This window comes from Gopherus evgoodei, chromosome 6, assembly GCF_007399415.2.
Source record: "Gopherus evgoodei ecotype Sinaloan lineage chromosome 6, rGopEvg1_v1.p, whole genome shotgun sequence".
Classification (NCBI taxonomy): domain Eukaryota; kingdom Metazoa; phylum Chordata; order Testudines; family Testudinidae; genus Gopherus; species Gopherus evgoodei.
In genome coordinates this window covers 76302959-76320281 of record NC_044327.1, presented here as the reverse complement: position 1 = coordinate 76320281, position 17323 = coordinate 76302959, and the positions used below count along the sequence as shown (strand labels likewise).

Sequence of the window (17323 nt, the reverse complement as noted above, 5' to 3'; positions counted from 1 at the left end):
ATGAGACAACATTTGCAAGCAGATTCACAGATATTTGCTGACAGAAGAGGAATGGTGAAATTCAGGAATCTTGAGTTCCATTTGAATCTAGAGGGGAGTGTACTCCAGTGGACAGAGATTCTTCTGTTAGTTTTCCTCAAGCCTGACCTCTTCTGCCCTGTCCCCTTCCCAATCTGTCCCTCTTACAAGCCTTAGTCCCAGTCATCACCTCCTCAGGCCTCTCATCCTAATCCCAGTTTCCTTACCCAGTCAATCCTAGTGTCCTCCTCTGGGTCTTTTCCAAGTTCTAATTTTCCCCCAACCTCCATTCTCTCCCTCTCCTTAACATTCAGCCCACTCTCCTTTCTCAGCCAGTCACAGATCCTCCTATCAGTTCCTTGACCTATCTGTCTCTCTCCTCCCCCACCACTCAAACTGGCTCTCAGTCTCCCTCTTCAGGTTTCTGATGCAGTATCAGTCTCTTCCCCAGTCCCCACAAGTTCCTTGTCAGATCTCTCTCTCCTCCCCACATGTCCCCATTCTCCTCCCTCTAGTTTCTAGTCCCAGTCTCCTTCTCCAGTCCCAGTCTCCAGGGCCAAATGTATACCTTATGCACCCTAGACACAGCATCTTCAGTGCTCCCACCCTGCACAGCTGACCTTCATGTTTTCCATAAAAAATAGAACTTTTAACCCACTTTTAACATTTGTGTGACCCTAGAACGCTGGTGCCCATAGGCACATAGCCTACTGTGCCTAATTGGAAATCCAGCCATGCCAGTCTCTTCCTCTCCAACTTGCTCATTATTGATTTTCAGCATTCTATCCCCAGCAACTGGATCCCAATCACCCTCTGTTACCTCATTGATTCCCATCCCCCATCTCCTACCCCCATGGTTCCAGTCCCAGTGTCCTAGCTAAACCAGTTCCAGAAGGCCCTCCCTGCATCTCCCAGTCTCCTTGCACAGGCAATCCTAGTGTCTCCCAGCTCCCAGTCTTTCCTCTACAGTTCCCACTCACATTTACTCCCCCTACTCCATTCTCACCAGACTCCATGTTCCAATGTACTCCTTTCCCTCTCCCTAGTCTGGCATTTGTGCCCTCTGCATTCAAATCATACTCCTTCCTCCTCCATGCTGCCTAGGTGCCACCAAGGGGATCATTGAGAGCACAGGACAGATAGGTTCCCTGCTCTTAGTTCTGGTGCTCAGACCAGCCACACCCCACTCTATCTCGGAGGATCTAGGGAAAGTCCCTCTGGGTACCTCTGCACAGCAACTAGACACTGGCAGCTGACCTGTTCTAGCTGACTCAGGCTCATGGGGCTTGGGCTGCAGGGCTGTATCACTGCACTGTAGACTTCCAAGAGCAGGCTGGAGCCTAGGCTCTAGGACCCTGTGGGAAGGTTTTTTTTGCTATGTAGACATAGCCTTGTGCTTGAGCATGCTCAGTTGTTCTGTGGGAATGGCGCATATGTAATCTCGTCATGTGTAAGAGTGTTAGGGTGTGGAACATGCTCAGTGAAGATGGAATCTTTGGAGACTTTAGCTGTTAAAATCAAAGAAATCTCTACTGAATATGTGCAAACAATGATTTTCAAATGCTTATAAGTTGGGTATATATATTTGAGCAGATTTTCACAGAAATGCCAAATGACATGTCCCTGACAAAACAAAAAAACACCTTCTGCTAAATTTCAAGTCGTTTCTCCAAAGCATATGGATGCTAGAGCATTCAAATAAATGGTCTGAAGAATTCTTTAACATGGGCAAAATAATGTATATTCCCTTAGGCTTGTTCTCAGAAATGGCTGGATCATTTTGGCTTATATTTCCCAGAACAATTCAACCTGAGACAGACGCCTGGCATACAAAATTTCAGCAGAAACAGGTAAAGCTCTGCAAAGTTATATGCAACTGAATACAAGATCTTATCATGGGAAGTGTTGAGCAACTTTAATAATAGGTGGTGCTACCAGCTGTGCTATAATGCTTTTAGTCTCTTTACTTTGTATTGAATGCATGAATAATGTCTCACAGAATTTATTGTGCTACGCCTTAATGTCGACAATATGCCATATTTATTAACATTTAATAATTAGTTAAGTAGTCACCACATTTCCAGCTTGGGTTACATCTGATATTCAGAAACTCAATGTTATCTTCTTTGCAATCAATAAAAAAATACATATCCACATTGTCCCTATCACCTGTCATACTCATGTTTATGTTTACTACATATAATGATGTGATAAAAGGTGTAGCTTTTCCAGTCATATTCCAACATAATTTGTGAAACTGAGTAAATAAATTCTTAAAAACAGGTTACTCCCATACATAATGATATAATATGGCCCTAGGTACAATAAGACATATACAGCAGTTTTGTTGGCATCTTTGACAATCTTAGCAGTGATTGTAAAAGTGAAATATAATCTGTGAGCAATAAAGTATTATATTTGGTTATATGGTGGATATAACCAACCAAGGATTTATGTAATATATACTTAGCCTTTGTCAAGCAATCTTGAATCACTATATCCAAATCTTTTTTCCTTACTTCTGGAAACACTTAATATTTTCATCTAATAAACTTCCAAAGGATCATGTTAAATTCTGATGTGAAATTTTTGTGTGTGAACATTAACTGGTCACTACAGAAATGTGTTAAAGATAAAAAGACAATCTAATAATGCTTTAATAATTCAGTGCCAATTTTTCTTTTGAGTGGTTTGTCAAATCGCCATCAAATCGCCAGCAGACAATTCTTCTGGCATGGGGAAACTCAATGTTGGCATAACTATACTGGGTCTGGGCCCTGTGCCTGCCACCCCACCTCTCCTGGCATAGGCAGTGTGCTGGAGGTGCATAATGGCCATAGCAGAGTTCTGTTCTGCTCCACCTATCCTCCACTGGTGTAAGATCTATTAAAGATCTTAAACCAGATGTTAGATCTTCCTGCCACAGTTCTAAGTGGTGATGGAGTTGGGCCTGGCCCCAAGGATCAGAGAGCTCTGGCACAGGAGAGAATCTGCCCTAAACTCACTCTTCAGAAGAAACATACAGGATTCTTTTGTTTCTCAACCAAGTATTTTTGTTATACTTGACAAACCTAAGACAAAACCTTAAATAGCTTTAATTCCTGAAAATGACATTTCTTAGGATACTATTTCCAGTGACACCTTGGAATTCATCTAACCCAACTACTGGCTCGGAGACAATGTTCTGCCTTCAATAATACCCTGATTAGACCAATCTTCCTTGTGGGGAAAGGTGAGAGAGATATCAGCCTTAGATTAGTCTGGCAACAGCACATAGTCTTGCTTAGTACAAGAGAATAGGATGCTTAATTAAATAATAATTTTATGTTACAAATTGGGGTCTTGGTAATTGTGAAAGTCATAATGTTGCCCTTCTTGTATTGTCCTTAAATGTTTAACCTTCAGCAAAGGAGAGATACACCTCCTCTCTCTCTCTCTCAAGTGTTGTTTAAGAAAATTGAACAAACTTTTGTGATACTTTTGACAGGAGTGATTTGTGATTTTTTTTTTTTAGGATTTTTTGTAAGAGAGATTAAAATGTGTAAAATTTCAAATGGATATAATAGTTGTGGAAAATAACCATTATAATGTGATGGATATGGTCTCAAAGTTTAAGAAGGAGACAATACTATTTGAATAAATATGTTTGTATTTTCTGTAGTGGTGTGGTATATTTCATTAGAAAATAAAACAGATGTTTACTTTTAGTCCATACTATTTAAAATCAGGTTGTGTCCACTCTAACTAGAAATCTGTTTTTTAGTTTTCTGTGGGTTTCTTTTTTTAAATAACAGAGCATGATACACACACACTGTTTTGGGGATCTAAACCCTGCCTTTTTCTGTAGCTTGCATAAGAAATGTGTTGTTTCTAAGGAGAGCTCAGATAAATCATCAGGTCATCTGCAAACAGAGCTTCCTTTTTGAATTCCCAGTATTTCTTTGTGATCTGATGTCTATAAATAGATTTTCAATTATAGTGTCATATAAAAGTGATCAGTTTTCATTTGGTGGAATGGGGACCAGGTTAGTGTATGGGATAATCATTCTCCCTCAATTTCCCAACAATTCAACACCAATACTTTACAACTTTATTGGGTATTTCTTTGTTAGTTAATTCCAATTAATTTAAACTGAAAAGCTTTATTAAATGCCCTTTTAAAATCAATATTAACATTGATTTCTGAAGGCTGTAAACTATGTCTGCAACAAACTGATGTTCTAGTTGCCTGTGGGACAAGATGGAGAATTTAGAAGTAGGGAACCACAGCTGGAATTAAGAATTCGAAAGGTTTATATATTGTCAAAGAGTGGAATTAATATGTCTTGTCTTAGCAATTCATATTTTAGAGCATATCCAACATCCAATATCTACTTTGTTTTCATCTTTATTGCACAAAAATCTTTGACAAGTATAGACCAATTGAAATGTTTCCTTCCTTAGCATATAGGTTACAAGTGATAAGTATTTTGCAAACTACCGCAGACCATAGCCTCTTTCCCTAGCCTCTGTTTGTCATTAATGGCTATTAGCGAGGATGGGTAAGGAATGGTATCCCTAGCCTCTGTTTGTCAGAAGGTGGAGATGCATGGCAGGAGAAAAATCACTTGATCATTGCATGTTAGGTTCACTCCCTCTGGGGCACCTGGCATTGGCCTTTGTCAGTAGACAGGATACTGGGCTGGATGGGCCTTGGTCTGACCCAGTATTGCCGTTCTTATGTTCTTATATTTATATTTCATGCCTCAACAGTCATTTCCCAGAAGAGCAATGCAGACACATTTTCTCAGAGATTTTCTGATAGAAACATAGAAGTAGTCATTTGTGAGATCTACTGTGTCTCCTGCTCTTACGAGATTCTGATGATGTACTGACAAAAATCAATTTGTTGGCAAAAATTATTTATGTCTGCTTTTTCTATTGCTTTCCTTACAATTAATTTTATCCAAGTTTTTTGAAGAATGAATTAGAAACTACCTAACATATGGACATTTTCATTATACAGCCATAACAATAAAGAAAACTGATGTGAGATCAATATTCTTTTATTTCAAATTATGCATAACCTCTAATTTTGTTTAAAAGGACAACTTTTTTTTTCCATCTTGTAAATATGTACACTTCATTGACTAACAAACTCAGGGACTTTAATAAACAAACTCAGCATGTTAACTTTTTACATAACCTTGACTGTAATTAGTGGGTTAGGTTTAATGAAAGTATACAAGCTGCAGTGCAACACACAACATAGAAAACTATCCAGATCTGAGATCTCATCTAGTTTTAAGAATAAAGATCTAAGAATGCAAGGTTCAGCAAATCACCTTCTTTAGCCTTCACAAAAATATAACCTTTAATGATCATTTGCTCCATATATAATTTCAGTTTTAACACTTTTCTATAATCTGTGACAAACCATGAAATTTGATATTTTCACCATGGCAAACACATGAAATCTGTGAGCTCTGTGATTTGCAAAGGGCCTTATTTTCATATTAGATGACCGATCTGTGATGAAGTGAGAGTTCTGTCTGTACCACTTCTGAATTTTGGATGATTTTAAGAAATTGTATCATGAAATCATTGTGTCATTGAAAATGTATATGTGGATCCATCACGAATTAGCATGTGTCATGACCTGGGAGAGACAATGGTGAATGATTGACACTCAATGATTGTGTATTCAAAGTGAAACACCTTGGGACAATAGGTATGCTCTACCTGGGAGAAGACACTTCCTCCTTTTGTCTGAAGGAAGGGTGAGGTTTGAGAGTAATGAAAAATCACCAGAAAGGCAGAACAAAAGAAGCAGGTGACCCTAGAAGGAGTCTACAAATGGATTGGGGAGGGGGGGGTAATGAATAAGGGGTAAGCCATTTTGCACAAGAGTAAGACAGGGACAGGAAGTGTGGGGCAGGAAAGAACAAGGTCCCAGACACTAGATAAGGGCCCCATGAGGGAGAGTGACTAGCTAGCATGCAACAGCCTCTATGAGGAGGGGATATATACGTTGCCTGCCTGCCTTCCTGGACCCAGATGGTCCCCCAAGGACTCACAAGGGAAGAGTGAGCTAGAGAGAGTGAGACACATTACATTTAGGATGTTTTGTGTGATCTGTATTTTCTTCTGCTTTATTTGTTAAGAGCATAACATTGTCAGATTGTACCACGTGTGTGTGTAGTGACTGCTTCACAACTACTACATGAACCTGAGAGAGTTAAACTGTAAACCAGAAGCTTCACACCTTTGGGAGGAGTTCTGGGAGTCTGCAGGATCAGCACTGAACTCAGAGTGGCTAAGTGTTTGGTGGCTAAAGTTCCAGCACTCATAGAGTGCAGGAGTGCCAAATAGAAACTCTGCACCTTGACAGCATGCCTAGGGACCCCAAGACTGGGGGGTACTGGCTGAACTTCATTCAGGCTCAATGGGCTTGAAATACCCTGGGGATAGCCCACAGAGTAGTCCTTGTGACTGGCCAGGAAGGATCTGTGAGACCTTTCTCTCTAAACATAGAGAGTTTTTATCTAAAGCAAATCAGTTTACTACACTGATATTTATTACATGCCTAAAACACTGGAGTTTTTTGTGATTTTGAAACACACTATGTACATTTCCAAATACAAGCTAGTCCTTCCCATTCTCTCTTTATTTCCCCTTTCTGTTAGACTTCTCTGATTTTTCAAATTAGTAAGTCACTCTTTGTAACTCAGGATACAAGGAAAATCTGTAAACAACAGGAATTAGCAGAACAGCATACAGCAGCTAAAAGGGATAGACTACATTCTGTTTTTGAGGACACAACACTTAGATGTTACAACAACCATATAAGTGACAAAAGAACCACTCTAGTTAGAAGACCCGACATACAAAGACAAAGATCAGGACCCCCTCCTCCTATTTTTCCCCATAGTTGTCTCCTCATGTAATAAAATGAAGATCAGACTCTCAGGCTCTCAGCCTTTTTTTTTTTTCTCCTCATAATTTGGGGTCTCACTTTAATATCTGGCTCTTACACAAAACAATCTCAATTAAATCCTGGGCCCACTGAAGGCAATGGCATAACTCATATGTAACATCAGTGTAGGCCAAGTCCTGTTTTGGTTGCAGTTGTGACTTCTAAAGATATATTCTCCTAAGAATAAGCTTTGTATACACTTGTTGTTTACAAATATATTTGAGACTTACTGAAGCACATCAGCTTCTTAAGTGTCAAGTAATCAGAGAATCAGTTCAATGAATTATCTCAAGAAGTCCAGTAATTCCAGAAGTATGGGGAAAATATTTCTAGGAGTGGAGGACTCTTAGCAGACAAAGACTTGAGAAGATACAATGGCCGGAAGCTGAAGTTAGAAAAATTCTTTATGGAAATAAGGTGCAAGTTTGTAACAGTGAGAGTGACTAACTCGCAAAGAATACAGTGGATTCTTCATCATTAAAGCCTTTAAATCAAGAAAAGACATCTTTCTAAAAAGACTCATAGACTTTAGGGTCAGAAGGGACCAACATGATCATCTAGTCTGACCTCCTGCACAAAGCAGCCCACAGAATCCTACCCATCCACTTCTATACCAAACCCTAACCTATGTCTGAGTTATTAAAGTCTTCAAATTGTGGTTTGAAGACCTCAATCTGCAGAGAATCCACCAGCAAGTGACCCATGCCCCATGCTGCCAATCTGCCCTGGAGGAAAATTCCTTCCCGATCCCAAATATGGCGATCAGCTAAAACCTGAGCATGTGGGCAAGACTCACCAGCCAGCACTCAGGAAAGAATTCTCTGCAGTAACTCAGATCCCATCCCACCTAACATCCCATCACAGACCACTGGGCATACTTACCTGCTGATAATCAAAGATCAATTGCCAAAACTAAGCTATCCCATCATACCATCCCTTCCATAAACTTATCAAGCTTAGTCTTAAAGCCAGATATGTCTTTTGCCCCCACTACTCCCCTTGGAAGGCTGTTCCAGAACTTCACTCCTCTAATGGTTAGAAACCTTCATCTAATTTCAAGTCTAAACTTCCTAGTGTCCAGTTTATACCCATTTGTTCTTGTGTCTACATTGGTAATAAGCTAAAATAATTCCTCTCCCTCCCTAATATTAATCCCTCTGATATATTTATAAAGAGCAAGCATATCCCCCCTCAACCTTCTTTTGGTTAGGCTAAACAAGCCAAGCTCTTTGAGTCTCCTTTCATAAGACAGGTTTTCCATTCCTTGGATCATCCTAGTAGTCCGTCTCTGAACCTGTTCCAGTTTGAATTTATCCTTCTTAAACATGGGAGACCAGAACTGCACACGGTATTCCAGACGAGGTCTCACCAGTGCCTTATATAACGGTACTAACACCTCCTTATCTTTGCTGGAAATACCTTGCCTGATGCATCCTAAAACTGCATTAGCTTTTTTAAATGCCATATCACATTGGCGGCTCATACTCATCCTGTGATCAACCAATACTCCAAGGTCCTTCTCCTCCTCTGTTGCTTCCAACTGATGTGTCCCCAATTTATAACTAAAATTCTTATTATTAATCCCTAAATGCATTACCTTGCACTTTTCACTATTAAATTTCATCCTATTACTATTACTCCAGTTGACAAGGTCATCCAGATCTTCCTGTATGATATCCTGGTCCTTCTCTGTGTTAGCAATACCTCCCAGCTTTGTGTCATCCACAAACTTTATTAGCACATTCCCGCTTTTTGTGCCAACGTCAGTAATAAAAAGGTTAAATAAGATTGGTCCCAAAACTGATCCTTGAGGAACTCCACTAGTAACTTCCTTCCAGCCTGACAGTTCACCCTTCAGTACGACCCGTTGTAGTCTCCCCTTTAACCAGTTCCTCATCCACCTTTCAATTTTCATATTCATCCCCATCTTTTCCAATTTAACTAACAATTCCCCATGTGGAACCGTATCAAATGCCTTCCTGAAATCGAGGTAAATTAGATCTACTGCATTTCCTTTGTCTAAATAATCTGTCACCTTCTCAAAGAAGGAGATACGGTTGGTTTGGCAGGATCTACCTTTTGTAAAACCATGTTATAATTTGTCCCAATTACCATTAACCTCAATGTCCTTAACTACTTTCTCCTTCAAATTTTTTTCCTAGACCTTACATACTACAGATGTCAAACTAACAGGCCTATAGTTACTCGGATCACTTTTTTTCCCTTTCTTAAAGATAGGAACTGTGTTAGCAATTCTCCAGTCGTACGGTACAACCCCTGAGTTTACCAATTCATTAAAAATTCTTGCTAATGGGCTTGCAATTTCATGTGCCAGTTCCTTTAATATTCTTGGATGAAGATTATCTGGGCCCTCTGATTTTGTCCCATTAAGCTGTTCAAGTTTGGCTTCTACCTCAGATGTGGTAATATCTACCTCCATATCCTCATTCCCATTTGTCATCCTTCCATTATCCCTAAGCTCCTCATTAGCCTTATTAAAGACTGAGGCAAAGTATTTATTTAGATATTGGGCCATGCCTAGGTTATCCTTAACCTCCATTCCATCCTCAGTGTTTAGCGGTCCCACTTCTTCTTTCTTTGTTTTCTTCCTATTTATATGGCTATAGAACCTTTTACTATTGGTTTTAATTCCTTTTGCAAGGTCCAACTCTACATGGCTTTTAGCCTTTCTCACTTTATCCCTGACCTCACTAAGGTAGCTTTCCTTGCTAATCCCACCCATCTTCCACTCCTTGTAGGCTTTCTGCTTTTTCTTAATCACCTCTCTGAGATGCTTGCTCATCCAGCTTGGTCTACAACTCCTGCCTATGGCTTTTTTCCCCTTTCTTGGGATGCAGGCTTCTGATAGTTTCTGCAGCTTCGACTTAAAGTAATTCCAGGCCTCCTCCGCATTTAGATCCACAAGTTCTTCAGTCCAATCCACTTCTCTAACTAATTTCCTTAATTCTTTAAAGTTAGCCCTTTTGAAATCAAAAACCCTAGTCCCAGATCTATTTTTGTTTATCCTTCCATCTAGTTTGAACTGAATTAGCCCATGATCACTCGAACCAAGGTTGTCCTCTACAACCATTTCTTCTATGAGGTCCTCATTACTCACCAAAACCAAATCTAAAATGGCATCCCCTCTTGTTGGTTCTTCAACTACTTGGTGAAAAAATCCATCAGCTATCACATCCAGAAAAATCTGAGCCCTATTATTCTTACCAGCACTTGTCCTCCAGTCTATATCTGGGAAGTTAAAGTCTCCCATGATCACACAATTCCCATTAGTGTTTACTTCATTAAAAACATTAAAGAGGTCTCTATCCATATCCAAATCAGATCCCGGCAGTCTGTAGCACACCCCAAGCAGTATCTCAGGGGAGGCTCTAGTAGCTTTCTTTCCCAGTGTGATTTTTGCCCAGACAGACTCTGTCTTATCCATTCCATCACTTCTTATTTCTTTACAGTTAACCTCATCATTGATATATAATGCTACTCCACCACCTTTGACTTTATTTCTGTCTTTCCTAAATAGCACATAGCCTTCAATACCTGTACTCCAGACATGCTCTAGATCAACAAGAAATTTGCACTTAATGGAGGAATCACTAGGTTATATTCTATGCCCTATGTTATGCAGGAGATCAAACTGGACGACCTGTTCCAGCTTTTATGAATCCATGGAAAATATGATGTCCAGGGGCTCGATTCAAATCCCATTAAACTTGATGGAAAGAATCCCATTGACTTCAATGATCTTAGAATAAGGCCTATACAGACCTAATTCAAGACACCAATCAAGATCTAGAGCAGTTCTCAAACTGTCTCCAGAGTTTGAGTTCCATTTACATTTTAACCAAAAAATTGTCTCATGGACCAGCTACCCTTTCACTTGCAAGTTAAATAAGCTATATGGTCAATTTTACTTTGTATTAAAATATTACCCTCATACTTACTCATACAGATTCTTCAAAGGTGCAGTTAAAATGGCAAGTGCAGAGAGCAGATTGTTGCAGTGGTTGTGTATTTTATAGGTCTTGGCGTCTTTGTCTTTATGTGGATTCAAAAGTTCCTGCACTGAGCAGCAAGCTGACCACAGCATATTTTCAGTAGATATTAAAATCGCTGTGATATCAATTCTGTTTGGAAGAAAGGGTGAAAATGTCAGCCATGGAAGTAGTCTGATGGTGAAATCTCATCTGAGTTATCAATACACTTCCCTACCATACAGAAAATACAAACTCCTAATTTTTAATGGCTGGAATTGTTAAATGACAAAGGCTCTCTGGCAGTAATAAATTAAAAACACTTTTTTATATATTTAACTCTATTGTAAATGCTGGAGGCAAAGCGGGGTTTGGGGTAGAGGTTGACAGCTTGTGACCCCCCATGTAATAACCTCGTGACCCGCTGAGGGGTCCCGACCCCCAGTTTGAGAACCCCTGTAATACACACTACAAACTAATACATAATCAAACAATTTCTGGTCAGAAATTTTTTTTTTATTCAGTTCTCTTAGTAAACAAATTTCTGGTCAGAAGAAAATACTTTATTCAGTTCTCATAATCAACAATAGTTGACACAGCATGTGAAGATAGAGCCATATTTCTGGCTCTTCAATCCTTGCTCCTGCTACTCCCCAGCATCTTCCCTATTAACATCTAGCCCTCTGCCCCCTACTCTACAACCCTCTTCTCACTGCCAGAGTCACCAGTTACCTGCTACTCCTCCCTTGTCACTTTCTAGCCCCCTGAACTCCTCACTGTCACTTTCTAGTCTCTTTCTGCCAAGGCCCCATCCTTTCTCCTTAATATAAACACCCTATTACCAATTTCTTCACATTGTACAGGAAGCAGCTATTCTGCAGGCCTGATATGACCAATCTCTGCCACCAGATGCTATACAATAACTGCAAAACAACTTCTACCACCAGTAAAACAATGCTGCTACAGGAGACCTGTAGCAAAAGAAGGAGGTAGACAAGCGTGGGAAGCAAGGCCTGTAAGGAATTCAAAGAAGCGGAACCTTGTGTACCTTCCCCACCAACCTACAAGGAATAGGAGGAAAAGTGTGGGACTCAGTAGTTTAACAGCCCTATTTTCCTTTCTCATATGGGTGGCCACTGCACTAATTCTGACTCCAGCAGGCAGAGACAATGCAGCTTGGCCACAGAACTGGTGATAATGGAACAGCACACGCGCATGCACACACACACACACACACACACCAACCAACCAGTAGGAGACTGTCAAATCATGGCTCTTCCCTGCTGCTTGTGTGAACTGTAAAAGGGAAAATATTGAGTTTAAATTTTACTGGGGAATAGCAACTTAGTTTAAATGATATTACAGGATGGAATTGCTGTGCACACACTACATTCAAGTCCAACTGGAAAGAATGACTAACAGTTAGTGAACTGATTTTCAGTCTGTGAACCTTTACAGGTGCCCAACTGACTGAGGAAAGGTGATATGACTAGTTCAACTAGTAACCAGCTAGACAATGCCAGAGGATCCCTGGGCTGGAACCCAGAGTAGAAGGCGGGCCTGGATCCCCCCCTTTCCCCTCTTGCAGTACACCCAGCCATTGGTCGCGGGGAGCAGCCATCACAGACTAAACCAGATCCCTGACAGGAGGGATTAGACTTTAGGGTGTGCGGTTGGACATAGTGGCTGGGGTGCAGAGAGACTGCTGATCACTCCCCACCCCACAGAAGGAGGTGTGGATGGACTGAGGAGCACTGCCAGAGGGCAGTGGTCCAGAAGAGGCTGGCATGAGCTGGGGAGCGACGCGGGCTCAGACGCCAACCAAGGGTGAGACAACGGGTGGGAAACCACCGGGAGAGGGCGTTCCACTGGACTAAGCTAGTTCCCAGAGACAACCAGCAGGAGGCGCTGCGGTTGCGAGTCCCAACCTTGTCACAGACTGGATAATTCATTTAAGAGACAAAGCCAAGAATTACCATTTTAATGAGTGGAATATAAGTTTATCTATAAATGGAGTGCCCTGCTTATTAAAATAAACAAAAAGTTTCTTCTTGTCCAGTAACTTATATCAGCTTCATGCAAAGGTGAAAAATACCAGATGCATCAGGCACTGCAGAAGGACTTTTATATCCTGCATCTTGTGGGATTAGCCAACACAAAATACGATAGTTACTGTATCTCCTGACATGAAAACACTTTCCTGATAATTTTCTTGCAAAATTTCCTATAATTTGCAGGACATAAATGAGTGGCAGTTTTACAAAAGAGAGAGTTGTGCAACCCCAATCATATACTGAGTGATCACATAGCACATGAAGCCTAGCTTATACTTATATATCCCAGGTGAATTTTATTAAAATAATCCTCATAGGAATTATATACATTTATAAATTTATTTTTATATTCACATATATTTAAATTCAGGTGAATTACAACAAAACAACACATCATATCCTGAGAATACATGCATTTTATCCACAAAAAAAACCTGTTAATCATAAATGTGTTACCTTATCTGTGGAGTTCTCTTGTAACTGGGATGGGCCTGAGAATATCTGCAGGCTAGCACAGCCAAAGATTTCTCCAGCACTTCTTTTAGAATCTCCTGGGCTAACTTGGGGGGTAGGATAGTCCACAGATCATGATGGAGAGCACAGCAGAAATAATGCCACATCTGGACAGAGAATGAGCATCTTTCTCCCTGGCAAAACCACCACACATTAAACAATAGAAACACATCTTCCAAAATGTCAGCTTGGTTCCTGTGAATCTAATTAGTTCAGGCTGAGAGGAAATAGCTAAAGAGTTTGAGACAGTAGATGACCAAAAAAGATTCTTGAGAGATGTAAAACATCTTTATTGACAAAGAAACACATGTTTCATTTCAGTTACTAAACCAATACTCTACCACAAAGCCAAACCACAAATGTTTGACCTACTATATCCTTAATTAACCTACTTCTGACCTATTGTTTTAATTTTATTTTAAAACTACATACAATATTTTGCAATCACTCAACTAACCAGATTATTTAATATATTGGCTACCTCTTCTTAAACAAGAACCAAATTATTTAAATTACTTAAGTATGTCTTTTTCCGTAGATCCATAATAACCACTGCCAGATTTTTTATGAATCTTTGGTTGTGTATAATTATAATGAAAGAACAGCAGAAAAAAATAGTCCAACAACTAATCTCCTTACTACACACATGCAAGTGACATGGGCTGATGAGAAACATTTTAAAAGTATTTTGATATTTCACTATTGCATTTTAATAACAATACCAGAAACAAACAAACAAAAAACCAATAACTGCCTCGTTTTAAGATAATTTTAAGAGTTTGGCAGATGTTCTCATGCAAGTGAAGCTGGCCTCATTTTATCCAAGCCAGACCAGCAGCTTATTATAATTTCCTGGTTTTCTTACATAAAATAAACTTCAACTATTATGTGTTGAGTATATTGGAAAAAAATCAAACGAGTAGAACTTTACCCATGGAGATCTTTGCATCGAATGCTTCCTAGACAAATACTAGCTGAAATGTTCATACGTTGTTTGTAACTGTGTGTTCTGATACCTTATGGTCTCCTAATTATGAGATTCACTATTGTAGATTTCTTTCAGGAGAAGACGATCAAATGTGCAAATATTTCTACATAGTGGACCACAAGCTAAATATGAGTCAACAGTGTAACACTGTTGCAAAAAAAGCAAACATCATTCTGGGGTGTATTAGCAGGAGCGTTGTAAGCGAGACACAAGAAGTAATTCTTCCATTCTACTCCATGCTGATTAGGCCTCAACTCGAGTATTGTGTCCAGTTCTGAGCACCACATTTCAGGAAAGATGTGGACAAACTGGAGAAAGTCCATATAAGAGCAAAAAAAATGATTAAAGGTCTAGAAAACATGACCTATGAGGGAAGATTGAAAAAATTGGATGTGTTTAATCTGGAAAAGAGAAGACTGAGAGGGGACATGATAACAGTTTTCAAGTACATAAAAGGTTGTTACAAGGAAGAGGAAGAAAAATTGTTCTTCTTAACCTTTGAGGATAGTACAAGAAGCAATGGGCTAATATTGCAGCATGGGAGGTTTGGGGTGGACATTAGGAGAAATTTCCTGTCTGGGTGGTTAAACACTGGAATAAATTGCCTAAGGAGGCTGCGGAATCGCCATCACTGGAGATTTTTAAGAGCAGGTTAGACAAACCCTGTCAGGGATGGTCTAGATAATACCCAGTCCTACCATGAGTGCAGGGGACTGGACTAGATGACCTCGAGGTCCCTTCCAGTCCTATGATTCTATGAAATATTCTCTTTATTTCTACAAATATACATCTTGCATTCACAGAATAAGCACATTAAAAGGACAGAATAATGAGCTTTGATTCCTAATGGAGACTTTTTTGTTCGTTTTTAGATCTTCTAGCATCAAATTAAAATCAGTCTCACAATAAGAAATAAGACTTTCTAAATGAATTTTCTATGTGGTACAGCATTTATAATGTTTTATTAAGTATCTAGATACCTGAGAGTCTTGGAAATTCTCTGGGAGCCTACAAACTCTTATCTTAACATAAGTTTATACTATTACACTTATTATATAATATTTTTGTTCGCTATATATAATCTTAAAGTGCTAAATTGAATAATGTATCTTTTTTAACATTGTGCTTCTAAAACAGAAGCAATAGTGTTTTGATTAAAGATTTAGATGAGATCCATTCCTTTTTGCTGACCTGTTTTTCTGTTTGTTGACATTTCTAAAGTATTCTACTGGTAAACATCTGCTATTTTTGAAGACTTTGTACAATGTAAACAGATGTGAGCCTTTATTTAGATTATATATCAGGACACAAGCAGCTGGGCTTTATTACATAAGCTACTCAATACTATCTTTGAACAGACAATTCTTTATTCTTTGACTTTTAGAAAACATAAGTTCCTAAAATTGCAGGAGATGTCTCCTACACTAAAAGCTTGATTCTAAAATGTAATCTGGAGAGCTGGCCTGGTGGCACAGTGGGTGTTCAATGTACTCCATCAGTGAGATACTGTACTCTAAGAGGTTCACAGCCTGACAGCTTAGAACGTAAGTGCTTTATGATAATAATGTACTTAGGGTTCAGTTCAGATCTCACGTACATGAGCACATATTGATCCATATCTTGTAAAATCATTACTGAACTTTTACAAGCTATATGTCCATATGAAAAGAATAGAGCTCTTAGCCTACAGTTATGATGGAATTGTCTGCTTTTCTCTTGATCGAACCCACCACTGTTTTCAAAATCAGTTGGATTACCAGAGAGGTATAATGAGTGTGTGCGAAGAGAGAATGCAGTCCAGTGTCCCAATGCAAAATGATTTGTAAATTGAGCTATTTTTACCTTCACTACATAGAAAAGCAATATCACTTTATTTTAGAGAGTATAAATAGCCATGGACTCCCAGATTTAGTTGGGGTCTTTAGAGGTTACCATTGTACAAATAATAATAAGGCTACAGAAAATGTCACCCCATGTAATCACAGAGTGCCACATTCTGACAACCTTACTTATGCTGAGAATGCCTTTGTCTGTATATAGTCCCATTTTCTTTTGTGGTGTGCAGTTTATTATTTTGAACAAGAGGGGCCAGCCAGTTCTGCTTGTCAGCACATGGGGCAGGCAGTGGGAAAAGAGGTGGGGCAAAGCCCCACTCCTCCTGCCACAATTTGAATGCCATGCATTCCTTGGAATAGGAAGGGAACAGCCTCTGGGATCTCAAGTGCATAAGGGCTGGTGTTCTGCCTGGTCCTTACATAGGCTGCATAACAGTGGAGAGAGGAAGGTTCCTTCCTTATATACTCCCCTTCTGATGCATACATCCATAAAGCAAAGATACACTCTGTCCCTTAGTTTGGTGGGAGAGAGTGGTTCTGCTCTTTGTGAATTTTAACTGAGGACTTACAAATGGTGCCAGATCAATTGTCGTGAAGATTGAAGAGATACAGGCTTCCTTCAAACTACCTTCCTATGTGCCTCAATCCTGCCAAAGGAACAAGGATTATTCAGTCTTTGCAGTCTTTGCTGAGACTGCTAACAATGTGTGTCAATTATGATGGTGGTTTTTGTGATGCGAACAACTGTTTGCTAGTTGCTGGAATGAGGCCACTGAAAAATGGCCACAGTGATGTGATAAGTGTAGACTGTTACCAGTGCAGGCAAGATCCCAGTCAGTGACCATGAGGTACCAGACTCCATACCACTGCCAACTTTCTGAACCATCCAGATCATATTTAAAAAAAATAAAATTGGTTTCTTTATTACTCTGCTCTGAGAGACAGAGACCCTTTAATAGCACCAGCCATGG

General features: G+C 39.6%; 1 protein-coding gene across 1 annotated transcript in view; it reads right to left on the bottom strand.

The window, feature by feature from the left end:
- Nucleotides 1-17323, bottom strand: part of KIAA0825 (KIAA0825 ortholog) — a 226266-nt gene that overhangs the window by 56441 nt on the left and 152502 nt on the right. Inside the window, 2 exon segments of the mRNA XM_030567980.1 lie at nt 10933-11115; nt 13473-13663. Coding sequence (XP_030423840.1) covers nt 10933-11115; nt 13473-13663 — 374 coding nt within the window.